We start from the raw sequence: 26,013 nt of genomic DNA, 5'->3' as shown, positions 1-26,013 counted from the left end.
TTCTATGCCTCTCTATCAGGAGGAGAAGAGAGGCTCCCCAGAGGGACTATGGTTCGTTCCCGCTGCCGCCTACACTGGCTTAATGAGGAGCCTGCGGGAAGGGGTGAGTGTCTCTGTGTATGTCTGCGTGTGTCTGTTTGTGTCTGTGCCTGTGTAGCTGTGACTAAGTCTCTCACGCTGTGTGTGTATGTGTGTGGCAGGGCATCCCTGTGAACGGTAATGATGAGGCAGCTGTGGGGGCCTAAAGCGTTGTTTGCCAGCTGCAAGTCAAGGGCATGCAGAGCAGTCACACATACGTGCACGCACACTCTTACCTGCATCAAACACAACTCTTTACTGCTCAGCAGCCTGACCTCAGCAGCAATTAGGACCCTCCAGACACTTACTTACACTAGATAGAGCAGATACACAAACGGAAACGTAGATGTCTCTGTTTTCTTTCTTTTTGCTCTTGTCTTTCCTATTGCTAACTCTATTTAATTCTGTTTGTCGTTTTTATTAGTCTGTCAAAAATAATGTGAAATGGTATGCCAATGTTTGGTTTAAAGTAAAATAAGCTTACACATATATCTCCAGTCAATTTTCTTCCCCTTCCTTAGAAGGGGAAGAACATTTGTGGTTTTTACTGGTCCACTTTTCATATCTTTAAGAATAAATTCATCATTTTTTTTTGTTCAAATCAAACTATTTAACAAGAAGAGACTTAACTGAATGAATGAGTAATGGTGCTATTCATCATTAGTATTTTAGTACAGCTCCATGGAAGCCACAAAAGGATCAAAGTTTAGAGTCCTCTGGAGAAGGTTGAAGTCTGGATGGGCCAATCAGGAAAAGTTGCATTTTCAAATGAAAAGAAATGTAATCAAAATACAGAGTACTTAGAATTATTGGACAGGTTAGGTAGACTGCAAAACTAAAAGATGGAGGAACGGTTTGACCTGAAGGAGAATGACATGAATGTACCAGCCATTGTTTCATGAACTTAGTGAACTTTGAAATTTACATAACCATTTTATTTTGATAATTATTTGCCGATTTTTTTTGTTTGTTTATTCATTTCATAAAACATTCAGATTTTTTTAGCACTTAAATAAACCAATTATTAAAAAAGTACATATATACCAATATTCTACCACCTGTGAGTTGGAGCAGTCCATGGTCACCTTCCCACTGGTGCTGTTTGGTCTGCTATAAACAAACCCTGGTCTATCACGGATAGTGCAGTTCATTTGGTCATTGTAAATGGGCATTAACATTCTAGTGTGGAATAAACAAACAAATCTTGGTCTGCTTGAAAACAAGGGGTCTCGGTTCACTTGTAAGTAAGCCCTGGTCTGGTCCACTTACAGTGTGAAAGACAACGGACCAAAAGCATTTTAGGTTTGATCAACTAAACAAAACAGAAACCCAAAGACCAAACAAAATTATAGTTGCTCCATTTTTTACTTGTGCTAAATGAGTTGTATTTACTCCTTGCCAATCAATTAGTCTAATTTTCTTCTTTCTCCCACTTTTTTTTCTTGGTCAGTGATGGTTTTGGACATTATTGAGCAGCTGTTGTAACTGCATGACATTGTTCACACGATTTGGTCTGTTTGAGTCAAGTGCAGGGGGAAAGCAAAGCAAACCACAGGAAAGTGTGATATATCTTAGCAGTCCCCACCCAATCAACCAGAGTCCTTCAGATTATTCTGGTGTGAATGCGTTCATACTCACTGTTAATCAGTCAATCAACACAAGACTCAAACTGTTTTTAAATAAATGTCCATAATCATAACTGCAGTCACTGATTGAAAAGAGAACTTAAAAAGAAAGGCTAGTTTATTATTAAATCTTCCGAGACAGCATCAGAAGATTTGACTTTCCAACCCCCCCCTCAGGTAAGACTAATATACCTTAACCAGTACAAATGACCGGATTAAGATTCTTCTTTTAATTCTAATTATCATTATGGTTTTCTTCAGACTCCAGATTTCCTGAGAGTTATGTATAATTCATATTTTGGTCATTTTAACACATAACCAATTGCAAATGGTTATTCTTTACTTCAGTGTTGACATTAAAGTAAATAAACAGGCTTATTTTACTATATACCTTTTGTTTGTATGTCACATAGTAAAGCGAGTTACTTTTATCAGACATTATGCGATAATAATCCCTCTTGGGGTCTCCTCCCCCCTCAGCTGGTATGGGAATGCCTCGGAATCCCCACGGATGAGCTAGCGAATGTAGCTGGGGAGAGGGAAGTCTGGGCTTTGCTGCTTAGGTAGCTGCCCCCGTGACCTGACCCTGGATAAGCTGTAGAATATGGATGGATGGAAGGATGGATGGATGGATGGATGGATGGATGACTTTAAACACAGATAACCATGAGATGGAAGGACAATGTGGATGGACGGTGTTTAGTCTCTGCTGGGCTGCTGTATCAGAATGAAAATGATCTTCTGCTGTTAGCTGTCAGCTAGTACCTGCTGTTCTTTTATTATCATCAAGACTGTAGTTTGGTGTTGGGTGGGATAGATGATGAACAGCAGTGGTGTGTGTGATAGCATCAAAGAGAGTGGTGGAGGGGAGATGAGAGAGAGTTGACTTGTTTATTACCACTGACCTGTGCGAACATGCTGAAGTAAACTGACCACTCACATGAACCCGTAGAGACCGGATATTCATATTGAGACCCAAACTGTCTCACCCTGTCTCCATCTCTCACCCCTCTCGTTTCTACACCATTTATTTTTTGGCCTCTCCCTAAATATTATTCTGCTATAATTATTTTTCTTCGATTACAGACCTGTCTAAATAATTTTTTATCCCTTGGGCATAGCATTTCCCTGAGTTGACAAAAATGGTAATTTTACAACCTTATATTTTCATAAACTGTCAGGGTTGCACTATTGACATTTACTGTAAATGGAAATGGTAAATGGACTTGTACTTATATAGCGCTTTTCCAGTCAGATTGACTACTCAAAGCGCTTTACACTACTTATCACATTCACCCATTCACACACACATTCACACCCCGATAGGCACATTGGGAGACAACGTGGGGTTAAGTGTCTTGCCCAAGGACACTTCGGCATGTAGTCGGTGGGAGCCTGGAATCGATCCGCCTACCCTCCAGTCGAAAGACGACTGCTCTTCCTCCTGTGCTACAGCCACCCTGAGCTACAGCTATTTATTTCTTTTTCTTTATTAAGTCGACATAATTTCCTGAGTTCTTAATGACATATTTGCGACATGCTTTGGTCAAAATACCACAGGATTACAGTATCACAGCTAGGGCTAGATTTAAGAAATCGATTTATCAAATTAAATTGATTGAAATTCATTAAATTCAATATCGATTGGATTTATTGAAAGGCCTTAGCATATCGGCTCTAACACTGTATTGTTATGGTATTTCAGAAATGCATGTAGATGCGTCAGATCAGATTATTACAATTATCAGATTACTCCCAGATAACTTGTTTGTCATGGATATGGACATGGATGTTTTATAAAAATAGTGATCTGAGAATGTCTTTAATATTTAAGAAAAGTAGGTGGTGTTACACAATTAGCTGTAAATTAGTCAATATTGAATCAAATCTGATTTCATCAAAATCAAATCGAAATAGGCTGTTGAGAGGAATCAATTCGATTCAGGAAATTAGTGAAGATACCCAGCCCTAATCACAGCCCATTTTTAAGCCATGTCTTAATACCTCAGGTGATAGCATAAGTATTTTTACTTTCTTGCTATGTAAAGTCAGTGCAATCCCTCAATAATTAAACCTTCTTTCAGACGTTTTGGATTATCTCTGTTTATTTAACATGGAAAAAATAAAAACACATAAAGGTATCTATGTGCAAATATTTGGATACCCTTCTTCTCTGAGACCCAGTTTAATAGGGTAAACTGTTTTTGTCTTCATCGTAAGGTTAAGGTTGCCTCTACAAAAGCAAATGTCCACAGCTCAGTGATTAAATGACAGTTTATGAGCTAGTAGTGTGCAAGTTTTCCTACTGCTGCCCTTTAGGAATGTTTTGTGCAGTCTGACAAATCAGCAGGGTAGTATGTCTGCACCGAGAGATACTGAGCTACGGTAAATAAATACAGCACGGATGTGGCCGCAGAACCTTGTTTATGTCTGCTTTTTCTCCACATAAATACCGTTGGTGGCAGAAGTATGCAAAAGTCTTTGTTTTTTTAAATCATGTGATGAGGCTACCACAGAGTAGTGCTGGTCATTATGATAGTTATGTTCACCTTCAAAATATGTTATTTAACCACCTGAACTTAACCTGCATTACTTTTTGGGTAATCATAATATTGTCAACTCAAATTTTGTTGTTAAAATTTTCTTTGTTGTAAGCTAAATGTAATAATGCAGAGTGCTTCAAAGTAGACTGTTAGTTTGAAAGGAGATGGCATAGTAGGGTACCATATTTCTCTAGTGATGATTGTTGACAGCTGTCAGGTCAGAGAGCTGCTGCCTGCTCTTTGCTCACGTATTTGAGACCCAGAGAAAGAAGGTGGACTCTTGATCACACTATTTCTAGTAGTTATTGCTTACTTAATTAAAGTAGGGCATTTTTTTTTGGCATTTTAATTCAAATCTCAATGTTAACTTGCCAGATTCACCATTTATGGTGGACCAAACCACTTTTATTACGATAGTTAGCCGAAAAAGAAGTCCTGATTTAAATATTTTGCCTAAAAATAAAGAGCAACTGCAAAGTTTTATTATTTTGTACAATGTAACATCAGTTCAAAGTGGAACTTTTATGTCTCTTATAGCTCGTGTTGGATGCTTTAATCAATAATAATGCATCATGTTTTATTTCTTTATTTATTTTTGATTAAATTTCTGTGATTCTTTATTCAGATAGTGATGATCAGAGCCCCAATGTTCAGATTTAATGCATGAATGCAGCCATCTGAAGACTTTTCAGTTTCTTTTCAAAGTTAGACTCAAAGCAGATTATATGTGTATGAAAATAATTAATGAGTCACGTGAAAAGATGGAGAATTATGTTGTAATGAATTATGCAGTGAGACTGCTAAACTGTTTTTGATCATTTTTGTTTTCAGAAAGTATTAGTGTCTAATTTGCTAAGAACGGCATATAGCGATATATTCGGACAGCTAAGCCAAGTTCAGACTACGAGGTTTTTAGTGTTGTTGGATTATTCTATTCGCATTACACAGTTCACTTCTCTTGGGATACAGAGTTTTGAAGTCCTCGTGTCTTCACGCTACAAGGCTGATCTGTAGGTTCACACAAGATTTTTCTGCGAACTTAACCCCCAACTTCTTTGACTGATCTTTAACAAACATTCAGCTTAGGTGGAGACAGTTCTCCCTCTCTTCAACAACAATACACAGTACTACAAGGAGCTCATGGTAATTCAGTTTTTTTTGCTCATCTGTTTGTTCAAGAGAACAAGAAGTTTCTCTACACAACTTTCTCACGTGTCTATCACAGTATGTTCTCCGTTGTTTGTTGGATGTATTTCCCCCTCTAGGTTCCCCCTGTCATGTCAACTAACTCAGTATCTTGGATTTTCATTTGCTTTACCTTCTCACTCATCAACTGCACTTGTATATCAAGAAAACTAAGTACTCATTCGGCTACTGGAAAATGTCTGCCTCTAAAATTGTCTCTGAAGAGTTTACACATATCAATTGATGCTCCCTGATCAACCCACCAATTTACCTCAGATCTGGGCCATTCATTTGTGTGGAAGGTGAAAATCTGGCTTAAAAATCTGGTAGTGTTTACTAAGCTTTATTGTGCCATTTTCATTACACATGTTCCACAATAGTTCCTCATAAGTGACAGTCTGTTGCAGTAGCTCTTGTCATATTATTTATTTCTTTGTATGTTCTTGAGGTTTTTAAGTGATGGTTCTTAAGTGAGCTATTTTCTTTTTTTCATGTAACTAGATTTTTTTAAAAAAAACATTTCCCTGGTTTGGATGTGTTGCCGGAATGACTGGATCACTAGCAAATAAAGTAGAGGAGCTTAAAGAATATATATGTGTATATACATATATACATATATATATATATATATATATATATATATATATACATATATACATATATATAGAAAGCAGAACATTTTATAGAATACAGAATATGGTGGGGAAACTAAATGACTTTTTTTAGGTTGCCAAAACACATGTGCTAAAGAATACCGATATCGGTTCACATTAGCCAATATGTATAATAAGCAACTATTTCCTTAATCTTTCCAACAAACACTTCTGTTGGTGATCGTGCAGATTTTTTTATTGGATTCACCTAAAACAAAACAAACACAAGAATAAAAATAATAAAATAAAATAAAAAAAAGAAAAACACATTTTTTAAATATATTGGAAGAGAGTGAAAACTGCTCTGCATAACACATGACTAGATATTTCCCAGCCATGGCTGATCAACTTTTTACAGCATACTCTTTCTGACTTGACATAAAATTAGCAGTTTTTAATTATTTGTGGTGTCTACAGTATTGTGTGATGCATTTGTTGTGCAGTTGTGACTGGAGAAGAAAATTGTCTACTGTGCTCTAAATGCAAATTCAATACCGCATACTGTTAATTGTATGACAGCATTGAGAGACAGTGCCAAGACCCTGTCAAGTGTGCTCCAGGCAGTGTGTTTTTGATGCATTTTTTTGACCCTCTAAATCACACCAGTTCTTTCTGCTGCTGTTGAGTTTTCCTGATTTACAAGTAAAGCACTGCAGAGAAGGATACAGATTGTTGTGCTTGAGGAGGGGTTTGAATAGGAAGGAAGTTGTGGTGGGGGGGGGGGTACAGAGCCAAAGGGAGCATGATGGTTTTACCAATGGATAGAGGATTCTGAGGAAAGGCACAGAGTGACAGAGAGGAAGGGAAAAAAGCTGGATCAGTGTAGTTGGAGAGGGGGGAGGAGATGGCAGGCAGATAGAGTGAGAAAAAGAGAGAGTTGTACTTGGAGAGGGGGAGTGGATGGCATGGAGTGAAAGGCAGGTTTCCAGGCCAGACTTGAGCTGCAGGAAATTATTTATGAGCCTGAACAATATGATGCTTCAGCTGCCTATGATGAATAATCTGTGTGTGTGTGCGTGTAGGTGTGTGTGTGTGTGTCGGTGTGTGTGTATGTGTGTGCGCCTGCAGCAAAAATGGTGTGTGAACAGTATTGCAGTGATAGAAGCCAGAGGGCACTAGGCAGAAATTCCCCTTACACACACACAGACACTCACACAGATACACACATGGCTTTTAATGATTTATTACTATCTTTCACAAAGGAGAAGAGAGTGGAGGGGGGGCTGTGTTTGGGACTCTTAAAAGACAGTATTGGGCCTTACCCTTATGTCTCTAACATGGGATGGCCACTGCAGGTTCATGTACAGCCAAAAAGCATGCACACAGTCTGTGTGAAGTCATTCTCTGATAGGTTGTACACTAAAGAAGTGAGCACAACTCTGCCTGTATCTCCTAAAAATGATATTATCAGAAATTATTTAACCTCTCATTGATGGTGCTATTCTGTAAGGTTCTTGTTCTTATTCTAAATGAACAATTAGTTGAGTCTAGATTTCTGCTTGGTCAAAAAAAAACAAACAGGTTAGCAGGAGGTGCAACAAGTAGCTGTGCACTTTTCAATGCTGAATTCTAATTTCAGAGTTTTTTTTTCTTCTTTAAAGTCGCACTATGTAACTTCCGACCTTATAACTCAGCATTCCTGACATGTTTGATGGCCCAGTGACATGTATTATGCACGTTTCTGAAACCTATGCTGCCCAGCAGCATCCTGAGGCTGAGAAACTGCACTTCACAACTTTTTCTTCCAGGACGCTTCATGACTTTGCAGCTGAGTTTTGCTTTATGCATCGATGCACACCCTAGCAGGCAGATATTAATACGCCAGCCGTTAGACTGACTTTTATTGTCTGGAGAAAGCGCACACATTACAGGTAGGATGTAAGATGGATGCAGAATAAGCCATTGTTAGAGGGGCATCTGTAAGAAAATCTGCCAGAGTTTTGTAGTACGTCTTTAATACTTTATTTGCCTATTTGCACAGTTGATTGCAAAGGTATTCAGCCCATTTTTCCATTTGTTTGGTATTTCAATCATTTAAAGTTAAAGTGTAAAGTTTAAATTTATTTATTTATTTATTTGGGAAGTACATAATGGACAGTTACAAAATAAGAATTTATGGTTTAGAAATTCTGAAAAGTAGTGCTTGCTTCTGAACTTTCTTTGCTTTGAGTTGCCTAAATAAAATCAGGTGCTAACAGTTATCTTTAGAAGTAACATAACTAGTTTAAAAGAAAAAACGTCCACCTGTGTGCAGTGTTTCACATGATCTCTGTATATATGCACCTGTTCTGAAAGGCCCTAGAGTGCAACAGCATTAATCTAAAGAAACCACAAGCAAGCAGCACCATGAAGACCTAGGAGCTCTTGAAACAGGTCAGGGACAAAGTACAAATCAGAGTTGGGCTATAAAAAGAAATACCAGAAATATTAAAAGTCCCAAAGAGCACCATTAAATCGGTCATCACAAAATAGAAAGAATATGACCAACCTGCCTCCACCAGATGTCACTAAGTGGGGAAAGGAATGGTAAACCCCTCTAAATATCTATAAGGGAGGTACTTGTGTAAGCCATTGTATTTCCACCAGTGTTTGAAAAGATGATTGGGAGTTATCTTGTCAGCCATTCTTTTAGTACAGTTTATGTTCAGCATCTTATGATGCTACTATAGAATTTATCTCCTCAGCTTTTGGATTTAAGCAGTCTTATCCCAACAGATCTATGTGCTTCATTATTGAGATGGTAATTTCCCTTTGTAGTCACAACATGCTGGACTCCATCTTACTATCTTTCTCCATCTGTTCACTTTTTTTGGCCAATTTGTTTATATATATATATATATATATATATATATATAAACCTCACCTTTGTTAGCTTTTTAACCAGTGCATCCAAGTGTGACTGAAGATAATGTTAGATGTGTGACGTGCGACTTTTGGTGTGCAGAAGGCGCCTATGTCTCTGTCATAGGGGGTCATTGAAAACCAGGTGCTCTAGCTTCTAAAGGCCTGTAATTACAGAGGGAAACCACATCAGACATGTGACCTGTGCAAGCACAGACACAAAAAGTGGGGTAGTTTTTTTTTTTTTTTTTTTTTTTGTAATGTGTACGGCTTTGAGAACAGGTGCAAACATGTCTGGATATAAATCTAGCCCACTGATCATCACTTGAAGAGACTGTCTTCTTATACCATATTATCTTGCCTTTTAAGGCTTGAGTTGAAAAGAACTTTTAGCCAGCAACTCAAAGTGCATAAATCTCATTTGTCAGACCTGAGCCATAGCATGAGGTGGATTTTTAATTTCCTTAACTGCAAGGAAGCCACTTAGTCCTTTGGGAACATGATGAATAAGATGAAAATCTTGTTTAAATTGGATATACAATAGACGAGAGAAAATGGCTTGCTTTTTTTCAATAATACTCTAATTCAAAGCAACCAAACTGGAAAGAAAACTTAAAGAATGCATTTAGTTATTTTTGATGTTTAAACTTCTGTTGTTCATGGCTGCTGTAAATCTTTGTTTTGTGATGTCCTCTCCTGTTGCCCCCACAATGTTCATATAGAAATTAAGAACATGTTGATTCGGAAGAGAAGGGAAACATTAAGAGAGCACAGACCTCTGCCAAGCCATAGGGTCACTCCCCTAAGAAAAACCCCACAAGGCCCAACAGTATCTGTATCACCAGATCCAGATTGACAATATTGGATTATAACATCTACCATGACGTCATTTTGCAATCTTTTTTCTTTGCCAGGCATTATTTGATGAGTTAGAAGCTTTAATGGCAAAATTATCCCTATCTCTCAATAGTAAAGAATCCTTAAAAAAATTCTGGATCCAGACGGTGATTCGGATCACCCCCAAAATGTATTCACTTGTTCCTTTATTCCATTTACTGAAAAATTGATCAAAACCCATCCATAACTTTTTGAGCTATGTTGCTAACAAACAGACAGACAAACGCCATCAGAAAAAAAAATAAAAAAAAATAACAATAATAGAAGCAGGAGAATGATTGCAGAATAAGCTTTGGCTAATCCCAAATGGTAATTAATTAACTATTTATTCACTGAAGCCTTGTCTACTTCCAAATGATAAAAAAAAGGAAAAGAAATTTTTTTATTATTTTTATACTGCGTCGACACAGTGTCAAAATGACCCCTTCTGGAGGTTCAAGGGGGTATTGGAATGTTTCCAGTTTTAATGTTAAAAAAATAATTTCTAGATCCAGGCAGTTATCTGGATCACCCCTTAAATCTAATTAGTTGTTCCTTATTTCATTTTGGAATTTCATCAAAATGTGTCCATTACTTTATGAGGTATGTTGCTGACAGACAGACAGACCGACCGACCAAAAACATTACGGTAACAAGTACATGCTGCATGTCTGTATACACACACACACACAAATGCATTGTTGAAAAAAGAATTATGAGTATTACAAAATTACCTTGATCAATTTTGAGTAAACAATAAAGTGTAATTGACTTCACATCAGAATTTTCTTACAGTGGGAAAAACACAGAATCAGTGTTACATACATTATTTTTCAAGTGAGATCATGATCAGACTTTGAACTGATCACTCCAGATAGCTGTAAGGATTATGAATAAATCTGTGCATACCTCATTTTTCCAGTCCAGTTTATTTTATTGAGCCTACCTTTTTAATCATACAAACATGGATGTAACGTTCTTGGTCTTAATTTAAATACCTTTGTTTCTGCTAAAAACCAAGGTCACAGATACCCTTTTCAGCACAACCAACATTCCCATTTTTTTTTTTGTTTTTACCGGATGTTCTTACTCATGTTTATTGCCACATTTGTTCAAGTGTAGTGCAGTTGTGACAGCTTTAATTGCACTTTGTGTCCACTGAAGGCACCTAAACAGACCAGGGGTGCCCTAATTCCGGTCCTCAAGATCTACCATCCTGCAACTTTTAAATGCATCCCTTCTCCAACACCCGAACCAAATTGCTGAGCTCTGCAGAGGCCTGGTAGTGAGACATTCATTTGATTTAGGTGTGTTGGAGAAGGGATCAAGCTAAAAGTTGCGGGATAGCAGATCTCAAAGACCAGACTTTGGCACCCCTGTTATAGACATTTTTAATTGCTGAAATGGGATGGGTCAGACAACGTAATAGTGGTAAAGGTGGTCCTGTTTGGATAAAATTCTCTACCTTGGTAGTTAATGTTTCTAATTAAACCTGTCCAACATGTCTGCTCATGGAACAAAAAGCTAACAAAGCTGTAGCTTAAAGGTATTGTGACTTTTTCATTGAAAAATGTAATAATTTTAAATATTGTACCCCATGGACATTCAGTTTAACATCTTTTATAGCAGAGGTCACTAACAAGCGGACCACGGTCTGAATCCAGGCCCCCATGATTCTCTCACAGCTGTCCACAATATCGGATATCATGTTAGAAGAGTCCAGACTATAAGAGGGGAGATGATCTCCTGGGCCTTGGCTCCATAAGTTTTCCTCTAACTGGACTTCTTTAAATTTTAGTTGAATGCCCCTGTTAGTTTGTTCAACAATGGCCACAATGGACTAGTTTACTTTCTTTGTTTATCATGTGCTTATTTGTTGAAATTTATAAAGTATGTTAAATTTAAAGTAGTGTACTTAAATGCCGATTTCAATCTCAGATTCCTTGCATTTGACTCATTTTCAGTGGATAACATAGAAACACGCTGTACACCCACCTGCACATTTATATCATAGATGGTATTAAAATCCACTTGACCAAAGGATAAAAAAGAATATGTACTCTCTTCACTTTCCCCTCCTTCCTGAGCTGACTGCTACTGCGTTTTTGTTGGTATATGTGTGCATACAGATTATTTGATATTTCAGGTTGAAGTTGTGATATTGTTATATTTCAAACATCTATACTTCATTATTGCTGCAGTTTTATACCATCTTTTACTTCCAGAATGTGTTCTAGATTTTCTTGAACTGTATCTCTGCTGTAAATTGTACAACACCACCCCTGACTATGTTACAACCCTGTGCCTATGGTCATTGTTGATAAACAGCTAATGCTATTTTAGAGACATTAGGCTACCCCATCCTTAAAATTAAATAAAAATGTAGTCTTACTGTGCTTATTAATCATTAAATGAGATGGGCAAGACACTTCACCCTCAATGCCTCCAGTATCGGCATCACTGGCATATGAATGTGTTTGATTGTTCGGTGGTGGTCGGAGAGGCCGTTGGCATGGATTGACTGTCGTGTTTCAGTCAGTCTGCCCCAGGGTAGCTGTGGCTACACATGTTGCCTACCACCATGAATGAGGAGTGAATGAATAATGGATTCATTGCAATGCACTTTGGGTGCCTTGAAAACTGCCATGTCTAATCTATCATCCTTATAAAAAAAAAAAGCTAAAGCTCCTATCTCAGACAGTAAGACCCATTTAAAGTTGTTCTACTTTTTTTTATTTTCATTTATTTTTCTTCTTCTTCTTCTTATTATTATTATTTGCTTTGTCAGCGTTTAAAAATAATTAAATGACTTACCATGTCTTTTAGCATAGGATACACTTGAAACACATTTGAAAACAAGAAGATTTGTAATTTTTTTTGTGGCTGCAACTTTCAAAGTGATGCTGGATTTATCTTAATCCAGTCATACCAACTATGATTTGTGAGGATAAATATAAGGACTGGAGAATGAGCTATGCAGTCAATGATCTGTTTCTCTTTTGTGCCTTTTTCCTTTGTTTTAATTACAAACTTTAATGATAAAATGTCTTATTTTACTAGAAAGTTGTGTATGATATAGCATCTATGTAACAACAGAAGATTGTGATATGTAATGAAAAATACTTTTTTAATCCTAGAGGGAAATTGCAGTTGTACTGGATGAATTAGGATATAAAAGCACTGTTTTAGGAATTTTGAATGTCAGAGTTATAAAGCCACACAATGAATGTTGGAAAGCATGGACTGGCTGCAGAAGGAGAACTCTATGGTAGCTTTGTTGAATTCCAGCTCCACAGGTTGCTTTTTCCAACCGATGTCTGATGTGAAACAAGTGTGGAAAAAATAGATCTTTAAAAACTACATGTCAATATAGGTTGCCTTTTTGGTATTAAATATGTTTACTAATTGCTCTTTAAATTACTCCTGTACTAACTTATAAACATAAACTAGAAGGAGTCAGAGAGCGCAGACCATCGCAAAGCCACTGTCTTTTTTTTTTTTTTTTTTGCCAATGATTGTATTATTTTTTAATTAGAAGCTCTAATGGCAAAGTTATCCCTATTCCCCTATGGTATAGTATCGTTTATAAACATTCCTGGATCCAGGTGGTGATCTGCATCACCCCAAAAAATTTAATCACTTGTTTATTATTCCATTTCTGAGAAAAAAAATCTAAATCTGTCTATACCTTCTTGAGTTATGGACAGATTTAGCAGAGGTAGAAACGAGTTGTGTAGCCAGGATGCATTTCATATTTCTAAGAGTTAACCCTAACCCAAAATACATGTTTATCCCTCTGAACTTATGCTTTCTTTACTATTAATCCTTAAATGATTTCAAAAGGCTGAAAGGAAACAACAAAAATCCAGGATCAACAAAAACAAGTATCCACAAAATGTCCACAACTAAGGCAAAAATACTAGATAAACTAAAACTTGTGTACAAACTAAGAGGATAAGCGCAGCAGGTGGCATGGCAAGTAGTGAATATCAAACCAGACATTACACACAGAAGAAATATACTTTTAATGGAAAAGAAGCAAATAAACTCATACCATAATTGAGAGAGCTCATCAGAACTGGGGATGCACTGATAGCACACTTTTTCAAACAAAGTTCAAGTACTTACATTTGAGTATTTGCTGATACCAAGTACTGATTTGAGTACTCACAAATCCCATTACAGTTCACTGGTAGTGGTGTGGAGAAGAGATAGATGCGTCAACTGAGTGGTTAATTGTGTAATAAATGAAATGGGTCATCCTGCGACCATCCTCTAAAGGTAAAGCTTATCAGTATCTTCACAGATAAGAAGGATGAAGTGTTTTTTGTTGTATAATGTTTACAGCTGTGTCAAGACACCTAGGCTGGAGCCTGTCCCAGGCAATAAGCAGTGTACACCTTGGGCATGCCATCGGTTCATCACGGGGCCAACAAAGAGACACAAACAACGACTTCCACACACTGCTAGGGAGAATTTTGAAACACCAGTTAATCATGCATGTTTTTGGGCCGTGGGAGGAAGGAATCCATAAATGCGTGGGGAGAACATGCAAACTCCAGTTTGTTTTCTAACATGCTTTTAATATGGCCCATCTAGTTGTGTGGCACTGAGCTGCCATGAGACATCACATGGTAGAATTTCAGATATTTTTTGTAAAGTTTTGATTCAATTTGCTCATCATTTAGATTTAGACTTTGCATATTCTTTTTTGTAAGGTATTTTATGGAGATGAGAGGTTCAGGTATGTATAGTGCAGTACACTGTCATGAGCGTTCATCTTAAATTAACTTGTTCCTCATAGTGGGACACATCATAATGAGAATAACTTCTTCTTGCGTCCATCTCCTGTAGTTCCTCTCTGCATCATAATGATGGAGTTTCTCCTGAGCATATTGTTTCTCATTACTTGTAAGACTATCTTTCTCACTCTGCCTCTCTCTCTTTAACACACCCACCCCCACCTCACTTCTCTGTGTAGTTCTTGGCAAGGCTCCCATCTATTAAACTCGCAGACAGTGGGTGCTCCCCCGTGAGCTCATTAGTGAGCTGGCCCGCACAGCCTGGGGAATGCTGGAACAGACCATTCTCCTGGTTCCCGAAGGGGTGCCAGAGGATTCATTATGGTGTCGCTCAACGTAGTCCCCAGGTGCTGAAAGCATACTGTGATGTCCTATAATGAATTAATAGGTTGGTTATTTAAGTTGTCAGTGACGGATGTTTGTGGAAGTGATTATGACTCGGACTCCCATGTGTTGGAATGTGAGGTGTAGGTTGTACAATAAGCAGATAAATTGTATAATACGATAATATAATAAATTGTGTAATATGAAGTGACCATGGATCACAGCCTCACTATTGTTAAATGTCAGAAGTACATACTTGAGAAAATCAATTTCCATTGTTTTAATGATCCACTTTTTTTTATATACACATTTCATACTGAACAGTAGGATCATTTATGTTACAGCGGATGCAACTAGGTAAATGCTTGTATGAAAATTTAATTTCCACCATAACTTGATGCTAGTTTTGATGAACCACATTGATAAAACGTTGAAATTAATGTCTGTTGGTTAAGATTCTTTAGAAGTTTTAGTTTTCATGTTAAAACGTTTATCACATATAAATAAATGGCCAATTCAACATAAACATAATCTGCCATCTTCCCATATTATGTTTACTCAGACTGAATAAAACTATTTTTCATCTCCAAAGGACACTTTTATTGTTATGGATAAATGCAAAACAACAGAATAAAAATCAGCTGATGGAGAGAGATGTCAATATTTGTATGTGAATACATTAGGGTGTTGTGTTTTAAGCCTGGCAGTAATCAAATTGATGATATAAATTGTAGCATTGGCAGTTACTATAACACAGATAAGCTCTCAGGGGACAGTATAAAGAAAAACGTACAGCCAACAGTTCAATATCCAGTGCAGATAGACATTTTCTCTCAGTAACAAATCCAATATGACACCATCTGTTGTTGACAAGCGTTGCATTCTGTCCTGCCTTACTCTTACCACTTTGTGTGCTGTTTCTTGTCAGTTCACAGTATAGTTTGATAACGATATAAATACTCATCAGAGTCCGGAATTTGTTACTAGAGCCATGTCTTTGCAGTTCGGTTCATTAGAAACAGGAAACAGTTTGTGAAAGAATAGATACTTGCAGACAGAGTATTCTACATTTAGTTTTTTTATTGTAGCATTTATATTTGAGCATTTTTATATTTAAAGTATGATAAATTTTCCACACAGTATCACTGTAAGTTTTGCTTTGCAGTTCTTTCTCTTTCCATAGTTATGTGGACTGTGCCATAATTGTCACCTGCAATAGTTTTTGCAAATTAAAATTAATTAGCTTTGTGAAATTAATGTTTCAGCTGTTAATGAGTCTCTTCCGCAAAATCTATTTAATTTAGTTTTGGACTAGGCTCAGTTGTATCTCATATCTATGGAGAGTAGCATCTAAGTGATGTAACACAGTGAAACACAATAATAACTTGACAGAGACAATCACTTCTCTTCTACTTCCTGTCGTTTTCCACAATGACTTTTCTAGAAAAACTAATTTCCTCAGCCAGAGAGATTTCATTAGCCTGGCCCCATTGTCTGAACACAAACAGCTATTCTCTACTGAGGCAAAGGTGTGTGTGCGTGGGCGCATACAGTATACACAAAGCAAACACACATTAATGCAAGCTCCCACAACTACACTCATACACACACAACTTCTCTTGTGCATTGAGATGAATGCTTATCTAACTGTCAGTTAGTGATTACATTAGTTCTTTGATAATTGCTGCCTTTTGCTCCAACATATTTTTTAGCATTCATGTTTTAAGTAGTTGACTGGACAATGGAGTACAAAATATGTGGTTGTAATACCATTTCATTTTTAAGAAGGAAAAAGTATTGGAACACTAAGAAATATGATTTGCTTTGGGTAGTATATAACACATGTTCACATTCACACCCATGTTTAAAGCTTATACAGGTGAAACTTAACAATTGTATATTGTGCAAAACTTATTTTATTTTTAGTAATTCAACATAAAAAGGGAAACTGATATATAAACTCATTACATGCAAAGTGAGATATTTCAAGCATTTATTTGTTGTGATTTTGATGATTATGGCTTACATCTTATGGAAACCCAGAAATCTTAATCTCAGAAAATTAGAATATTACATGAAATCAATAAAACATATTTTGAATACAGAAATGTTGACCATCTGTAGAGTATAGTCATGCGTACTTGGTTTGAGCCCCTTTTGCATGAATTACTGCCTCAAGCAGTGTGGCATGGATGTTATCAGCCTGTGGCCCTGCTGGGGTGGAATGGAAGACCAGGATGCTTCAGTAGCGGCCTTCAACTCTCCTGCATTGCTCGGCCTCATGTGCCTCATCTTTCTCTTGGCAATGCCCCATAGATTTTCTACGGGTTCAGGTCAGGACAGTTTGCTGGCCAATCAAGCACAGTAATCCCTTGGTCATTGAACCAGGTTCTGGTTCTTTTAGCAGTGTGGGCAGGTGCCAAGTCCTGCTGGAAAATAAAATCATCATCTCCAAAAAGCTTTTCTGGCGAAGGAAGCATGAAGTGCTCTAAAATCTCCTGGTAGATGGCTGCATTGACTCTGGACTTAATAAAGCACAGTGGCACCCCAGATCAACGCAGACTGTGGAAACTTCACGTTAAACTTTAAGTGTCTTGGATTGTTGCCTCTCCGTTCTTCCTCCAGACTCTGGGATCTTGATTTCCACATGAGATGCAAAATTTGCTCATCAGAAAAGCACTCTGAACCACTGCTCAACAGACAAGTTAATTTTTTTCTTGAGCCCAGATAAGACACTTCTGACATATTTTGTTCAGAAGACTGCGACTTTTGGAGCCCATGACCAGGATCCGTCTGTGTGTGGTGGCTCTCGAAACACTAACTCAGCCTTAGTCAAATCCTTGTGTAACTCCCCCTCTCCAGGCTGCGGTCATCCCTGCTGGTTGTGCATCTTTTTCTTCCATATTTTTCTCTTCCACTCAACTTTTTATTGATGTGCTTTGATACAGCACTTTGAAAGCATCCAACTTCTTTTGCAATTACATTTTGAGGCCTTCTCTCCTTGTGGAGGGTGTTATTGATGATTGTCTGCACAACTGTCAGGTCAGCAACCTTCCCCATGATTGCGAACTCTACTGAAATAGACGGCGACGCCATTTAAATGCTCAGGAGTCATTTGCAGGTGTTTTGGATTAATTAGCTGATTAGAGTGTGGCACTTAGAGACGAAAAGATTGAACCTTTTCACACTATTCTAATTTACTGAGATTTAGATTTTGGTTTTTCATATATATAACTATAAGCCATAACCATCAAAATTATATCACATAAATGCTTGAAATATCTCACTTTGTATATAAAGAGTCTATTTAATATATAAATTTACTGTTTTAAGTTGAATTACTGAAATACGATAAGTTTTGCACAATATTCTAATTTTATGAGTTTCACCTGTGGCAGCGTGTCTCAGTGGGTAGAATGGTTGTCTTGTAGCCTGAGGGTTGCCGGTTCGATCCTCGGCCTATCGAGCTCATGTCATGGTGTCCCTAACCAAGACTCCGAACCCCAAACTGCTCCTGATGGGGCTGTGGTTAGTGCCTTGCATGGCAGCTTCCGCCATCAGTGTGTGAATGTGATGTATAATGTAAAGCGCTTTGGGTATCATTCCAGGTACAGAAAAGGGCTATATAAATACAGACAAGGACAAAATTATTGGTACCCTTCGGTTAATAAAAGAAAAACTCACAATGGTCACAGAAATAACTTGAATCTGACAAAATTAATAAATAAAAATTCTATGAAATTTAACCAATGAAAGTCAGACATTGCTTTTCAACCATGCTTCAACAGAATTATTTAAAAAAAAATAAACTCATGAAACAGGCCTGGACAAAAATGATAGTTCCCCTAATAATTTGTTGCACAACCTTTTGAGGCAATCACTGCAATCAAACGATTCCTGTAATTGTCAATGAGACTTCTGCACCTCTCAGCAGGTATTTTGGCCCACTCCTCATAAGCAAACTGCTCCAGTTGTCTCAGGTTTGAAGGGTGTCTTTTCCAGACGGCATGTTTCAGCTCCTTCCAAGGATGCTCAATAGGATTTAGGTCAGGGCTCATAGAGGCCACTTTAAAATAGTCCAATGTTTTCCTCTTAGCCATTCTTGGGTGTTTTTAGCTGTGTTTTGGGTCATTGTCCTGATTTCAAAACCCATGACCTGCGACTGAGACCAAGCTTTCTGACAATGACCAGCACATTTCTCTCTAGAATCCCTTGATAGTCTTGAGATTTCATTGTACCTGCACAGATTCAAGACACCCTGTGCCAGATGCAGCAAAGCAGCCCCACAACATAACAGAGCCTCCTCCATGTTTCACAGTAGGGACGGTGTTCTTTTCTTCATATGCTTCATTTTTCCATCTGTAAACATAGGGCTGATGTGCCGTGGCAAAAAGTTCCATTTTTGTCTCATCTGCCCATAGGACATTCTCCCAGAAGCTTTGTGGCTTGTCAACATGTGGTTTGGCTTTATTAGGATTTGTTTTCAACAATGGTGTCCTCCTTGGTCGTCTCCCATTAAGTCCACTTTGGCTCAATCAACGACTGATGGTGCGATCTGACACTGATGTTCCTTGAGCTTGAAGTTCACCTTTAATCTCTTTAGACGTTTTTCTGGGCTCTTTTGTTACCATTTGTGCTATCCGTCTCTTTGTCATCAATTTTTCTCCTGCGACCATATCCAGGGAGGTTGGCTACAGTCCCATGGATCTTAAATTTCTGAATATTTGCAACTGTAGTCACAGGAACATCAAGCTGCTTGGAGATGGTCTTATAGCCTTTACCTTTAACATGCTTGTCTATAATTTTCTTTCTAATCTCCTGAGACAACTCTTTCCTTTGCTTTCTCTGGTCCATGTTGAGTGTGGCACACACCATGTCACCAAACAGCACAGTGACTACCTGTAGCCCTATATATAGGCCCACTGACTGATTACAAGATTGTAGACACCTGTGATGCTAATTAGTGGACAGACCTTGGATTAACATGTCCCTTTGGTCACATTATTTTCAGTCTTTTCTAGGGGTACCATCATTTTTGTCCAGGCCTGTTTCACGAGTTTATTTTTTTAAATAATTCTCTTGAAGCATGGTTGAAAAGCAATGTCTGTCTTTCATTGGTTAAATTTCATATAATTTTTTATTTATTATTACTTTTGTCAGATTCAAGTTATTTCTGTGACCTGTGAGTTTTTCTTTCATTAACTGAAGGGTACCAACAAATTTGTTCACGTCTGTACATTTACTATTTACCTGTAGACACACCCATTACCTGGTGGTTCTAACAGCCTCTTTTTTCTCTTTTTCTTTCTGGTTGTCTCTTGGTGTTTGTGCCTCCTTTTCCATTCACTGACTTTGTTAAACAGAGACGTTGAGTGTCATAGTAATGCTCTTGAGAACTATTGGCACAATATTATACTTCAGTATTGTTTCTTTAATTGGCTTTGCTGGAGCCATCTGTATGGCGGATTATGACGATTGAGAAATGTTTGCAGGGTATTGACCGATCTACTTCATAATATGACTTGACGTTTCCTTTTCACTGAATAATATTTCCAGATTGTAGTCATTAAATACTCTTATTGTTCTGAACCAATCCTTGCTACAGAGTTAAAATATCTGTTTTACAGGATGATGCTGTCGTTCATCATATGGCTGCTAAAGCCATAGAGAACATCTGCACAGTGGTATCTGACCCATCTCATCATCTGGTTACTACAGAGATAGGCTCTGCACTGTGGTACCTGTTTACTCACTCTACAGTGGAGGCTGTCAGAATCACTGCCATCTCTGTAAGTTCACATGTTAACATGCACATATGCACAGTCATGTCATGTACCACAAACTTGATAGACACACTCAGCCAAAACACAATAGATAACCTGGAAAGTTGACCATAAAATGGCAACTTTACAAATTGAAGAGAAAATATATTGGATAAAAACATTTAATATTCATTTGAACATCAAGGTTAAAGGAGGCAAAGAAGTTTGACTGCTAGAATTATTTATTTATAACTGACGGGACTTTTGAAAAAAAATCCCTCATTTGATCAACCACCAAAAACAAACACGATAAATGTTAAATGACAACATATACTATATAATCAGATACTCTGGGTGGGATCATAAATGCCATACTGCACATCAGCTCAGTGTGTGCATGTGTGTTTTTCTATTTCTCCAGTCTCTTTCTAGACTAACCCGGGTGGACCCAGCAGTCTTCTTGGCAGTGATTGACACCTGTGGCCCTACAGCTGTCTTAGAGGCTTTAGGTGGAGCAGGGGCCAGGGTGCAGCATCACCTGCTCACTGCTGTGGCCACTGCCTTACTTGCTTCACACATCCAAACTCATCGTATTGCCCAGAATGAGGTGTGTACATACTCTGAGGCACATTTGCAAGATTGCACATCTACAACATGAGATGCACAAATGTCAAACTCAAATACATTCAAGCTACATATCAGCTAGCTTAAGAAACCCGAGCACAAACTGCACTGTATTACTGTTTTATTTCTGATGTTTTTACAGGAACATTTCACACAAAATGTAGCTCGAAACATTACTGCTGCCTGAGTACAGTCTGAATTCTAAAGTTATTGTGAGGGATGTCTCTAATGAGAAGGTTTTTACGAAGTAACTGGGGGATAAAAAAAAAAAACACCCCTACATATATGCACAACACCATGGAGAACAAATAAGCCTTCTCAAATTCTAAAATTTTTTACAGCCTGTCTGCATTTGTCAATGTGCCTCTTTTCCTCTCTTCCATACAGTTCACGAACTAAAGCTGAACTGTGAATGAACTAATTTGTCAGGAGTTACTTATTTAATTTTTCATAAGACAGCCCATCTAGTGTGTATGTGATGTGCTAATCTTGGTAAGGCAGAGGGGCTGAAATTGATTTGAAGGTTTTTAACTTGGGAGCCTAGAATTGGTAATTGACTCTGAACTGAATTTATTTGCATTGAGCATTTCCAATTTAACACCATAATACAAACTGAGTACTTCAACTCTGCTCTAATTATAAACTGATATGCATTCACCCCCTACCCCCTTGTATCTCCCCCTTTTCTCTCCCCTGGCACAAAGACAGACAGTCCAAGAGTTTGTTTACACAAAACTCTGTCTGTTAGTGTGAGTATGTGTGTTTGTTCACATGCATATGAGTGACTGTGTGTATGTGTGTGCACGGAAGCACAAACTCTAATTTGTTGAGTGTGTCAGTATCTGGGCTAATTGGCTGAATGAACATGCTGCAGCCTTCTACTTCAGCAGAGCATTGTGGGTAGTGGGGAGGGACTTATCAGCTAAGCACACACTACTGGGCTTTGAAATTAATTAACTTGGTGTGTCGTACCATAAACACACAGTCATGAACAGGCTTTCACATTTGTTCTCTCACACACAGACCCTCACACACATCTTCAGCTGTGCGTGTTGTTGGTAATAATGATAATGGTAATGAATGTTGGTCAGTCAAATTCTTTCCTGCCAGTTAGTGCTGCTGAGTGAGTGGCTGTCTAAAGCTACTGCAGGCATTCTGAGTTTGTGTGTGTATGTGCGTGTGCATTTTGCGTGATAAAGAGGAGCCTGAGCTGATAACATTTTTGGCTGTTGATTAATGTTTTATTCATATTTTGATATTTAAGCGACATTAATATACAATTTTAATAAACTTGAGCTGAGTTTTCTTATTTCTGCATCTTTTGGTTTGATAAAACTGCATCACATAAATGTCCCTGAGAGGTTACAGAGTGGACATTTGAAATTGGAAGATATTGTTTTCCATTTTGTTGATTGGCAAGACTTTCATTTGATTTATTTGTGTATTTGTGTCATGTAGGATTTGGTGTTGAAGGTGCTGCGTTGTCTTGAGAATTCATCCACAGTAACACGAGCTAAAGCATTACTGCTTCTGCTGCTGCTGATACAGGACAACACAGATACGCTGCTTTACTGCTGCCAGCACAGGTAAACGATTCACACAGACACATTCACACAAAGCTGAAGTTACAGCACAGGCTTATAGAAAGAAAATGTGCTTTTCAGTAGTACAGTAGAGTCCTTCTTGTTCAAATTATTTTACTAACTCATCAGCATCTACTGTAGAAAGTAGCTGACATTAGTGGATTGAATGCTGTGTCTCAGGTACTCACCAGCAGTTTTAATGTTTAAGAGAAATTAAATAAAATTTTGGTTTGTCCTGTAGCAGAAAGTATAATTTATGTACAACCAACAGAGGCTGGCAGCAGCTTTGTAAAAAGTGATTACCAGATGCAAGGATGCTGCAAGGTTGAATCATAATTTATTTTAGTTGATTGAGCTACACACTTTAAATTGTACTGCATTGCAATTCAGTAATAACACACGAAGCCTTAACTTTCTGCTGTCTAACTATACTAAGAATTAGACTAGTGAAGCCTAATCTTAACTCCAGTCAGTCTGTCAGGCTACTGGGTAATTAGTTTCTCTGGAATGTAGTTGCACACGTTCACACAGACTGAACTGTCAGAGAACAAACAAGTAGCATTTGTGATTACCACCTTAGGGTAGAGTTTCCTTTTAATTATTTAGCTGTAACTTTTCGTACAGATGTGTTCCCGTAGCCAGCAACACTACTGCTACAACTAAACGACCTCTTCTATTTACACTTTAGTAAGACAAACCCACAAATGTTCCCCTTATTCCTGGCTGGAAAAATATAAGATTTTCAAATTATTTGCAATAGGGATTATATTCAAAAAAATCTTTAGGTTTGGGGGACTGATTGAAAGAAATCTATGTAAGCCAAAACCACAAAAGGAAATTTGATTCAAACGCTCCTTGAATGTTGTTTCACAGACTTATCTATTATCTGAAGCAGTTAGCTTCTAAAATCAGCCTTCCTTCATGAAAGTGTTGCCTGGGGTTGTTGGCAATACAGTTGTACTCTGTGTAACCTCAGTGTTAAACTAGCACAGCAGCTGTGGGAATAATAATATGAATGTAGGTTCCCAGGACATTTAATTCCTGCTGCTGTATGTTGCAGCTTTACTAGGACTTCAAATGCTTCATTAACTGGTTGTCCTGTGTTTCACCCCACACTATACAGTCCTGCTGTGAATGTGACAGGTCCATATGGTCAGCTACAAATACATTCATTCATACATGCATACATACATACATACATACATACATACATACATACATACATATATACAGTGCATACGTACTGTATATACATAACATACAGCCAGTTCCCTTGCTAATTTATCATAATTTGGCATGTCAGTTTAAAAAGATGTCCTTAACATGTGGATCCTTGTTAGTGTCTCGTCTCCCTTTATTACTCTCATCTTTCTTTCTGTAACTAAAGGAAAAAGTGTTTATATATATATATATATATATATATATATACACAGCTATACCTCCATGTCTATATATATATATATATATATATTGTAATTAAATTTTTTAATCAGAAAAATCACAGCTCACAAATTTATTAATCATGATTACTCATGATTAATCACCATTCGTGACAATACCAGAAATCTGACCGTTTTTACTGTATTGTGTCAACAGAAAGAGCAAACCAATGCTCGCTTGGTTTTTTCTTCACTTTTTTTTTACATTAGATGACTACTTTAGTTGTAATAATCAGTTCAATATTACATAAAATCAAGACCTTAAAAAATATATCTCATGCCAACTCTGCCTGGGCCTCATCTAAACTTTTCTAGAGCCGTCCCTGTAAATTTGAAGTATAAATCTTTTCTACCACCTGTCAGCTACTTCATTAAAGAGGAGAGCTTCCCTGATTTATATCTCAGAACCTGTTCATAATTTCTCCCACTACATTCATGGCTCCTAAATGATCAGACCTGTCTCCAACATCTGCACAGCACTAATGATTTAGAGAAGACATCCCCTTGTTTCCATGATAGTGATATGGATCTGGTTGACATGAGACTGATAAATGTCGCTTACTTTAGCTAGCACGTCCAAGAACAATACTTTTGGGTAACAATGTGCCAGTGTAAACCACAAACCGCTAGTTTCCTCCTTTTTAGCTGAACGATAAACAAATGCAACAAGAGAGACAGTGCTAGCGGCAGAAAAGCTGATCAACTGATCACCGACACCCATCATGATTCACAAGTTGTGGGAGGGGGTGAGGAGGCTGCCATGCTGTGCAGAGTGCAGACAACCAGAGCAGAGACTTTTGTGCAAACTATGTGAAAAGTTTTTTTTTTTTTTAATCGGGACAAGTGTGGGTGTTGAACCCTCTCACCAGTAAAGTGTGGGTGTTAAAACATGCTTATCTAACATGGATGTGACGTCCTCAAATCCATGCATAGAGCCAGCCGACTCACCTTGTTCCCTACGGCCTCTAGACACCCCCATGTCTCTCCGTCATTAATGACGGATGCTGCGTATGCGTTGAATGTGTAAAGTTTTAATGCAATTAATTACATAAATCAGTTACCACCTTTTAACCTGTTATTTCTGACTATTGATGCAACATTTCCAATTATTCAGTGACTCCCCGTCTTCTGCTGAATGTTTTTAACAATTCAGCATAAGAAGAAAAAGCTTTGCTTTTGGGCAGTTAAGTCCTGCTTTAATCTTCTTTTTAAAATTTGTTCGACGCTGTTGTAATACTGGAGTCACTATCACTAGAGTAGTCAATATCACTAGAAGAGTAGTTCCAAACCTTTTTTTCTCGGGGACCCCCTTCATGCATATACTAAAATGCCATGGACCCCCTGCTCCACCCTGTGCTGAAACCATGCTTGGTTTTAGGCTTTCAAAAGTGAGATGTGGTCATTAATCACAATAGCTTTAATGTTCAAAGCCTCAGGGACTCCCTGTGCTCTTTGCGGGACCCTGGTCGGGAACCACTGCTCTAGAGGACCTGTACATTCCCATTTGAGGCCAGCGGTCTAATGCAGTGGTGCCTCCTTTATTTTTCCTAGAAGTCTTCAGCCTCCTCTTTTTGAATTGTGATGAAGCCTGCATGCACATACCATAAGAATATTGTTTTTATCATGTAAAGCACTTTGTGTTGCCTTTGGTAGGAAAAGTGTTTTATAAATAAAATTG

At 37.8% G+C, this 26,013-nt stretch overlaps 1 protein-coding gene across 2 annotated transcripts in view; it reads left to right on the top strand.

The window, feature by feature from the left end:
* ulk4 (unc-51 like kinase 4) overlaps positions 1–26,013 on the top strand; it is a 98,044-nt gene that overhangs the window by 24,998 nt on the left and 47,033 nt on the right. For both annotated transcript variants that reach the window (XM_041988709.1, XM_041988710.1), the window contains exons 19-22: positions 20–103; positions 20,555–20,716; positions 21,111–21,296; positions 22,772–22,899. In XM_041988709.1, the coding sequence (XP_041844643.1) occupies positions 20–103; positions 20,555–20,716; positions 21,111–21,296; positions 22,772–22,899 (560 nt within the window). The remainder of the gene's footprint in view (positions 1–19; positions 104–20,554; positions 20,717–21,110; positions 21,297–22,771; positions 22,900–26,013) is intronic.

Source organism: Melanotaenia boesemani, chromosome 6, assembly GCF_017639745.1.
Source record: "Melanotaenia boesemani isolate fMelBoe1 chromosome 6, fMelBoe1.pri, whole genome shotgun sequence".
Taxonomy (NCBI): Eukaryota; Metazoa; Chordata; class Actinopteri; order Atheriniformes; family Melanotaeniidae; genus Melanotaenia; species Melanotaenia boesemani.
Note: the sequence above shows the minus strand (reverse complement) of the source record. Positions and strands in the feature narration are given on the sequence as shown.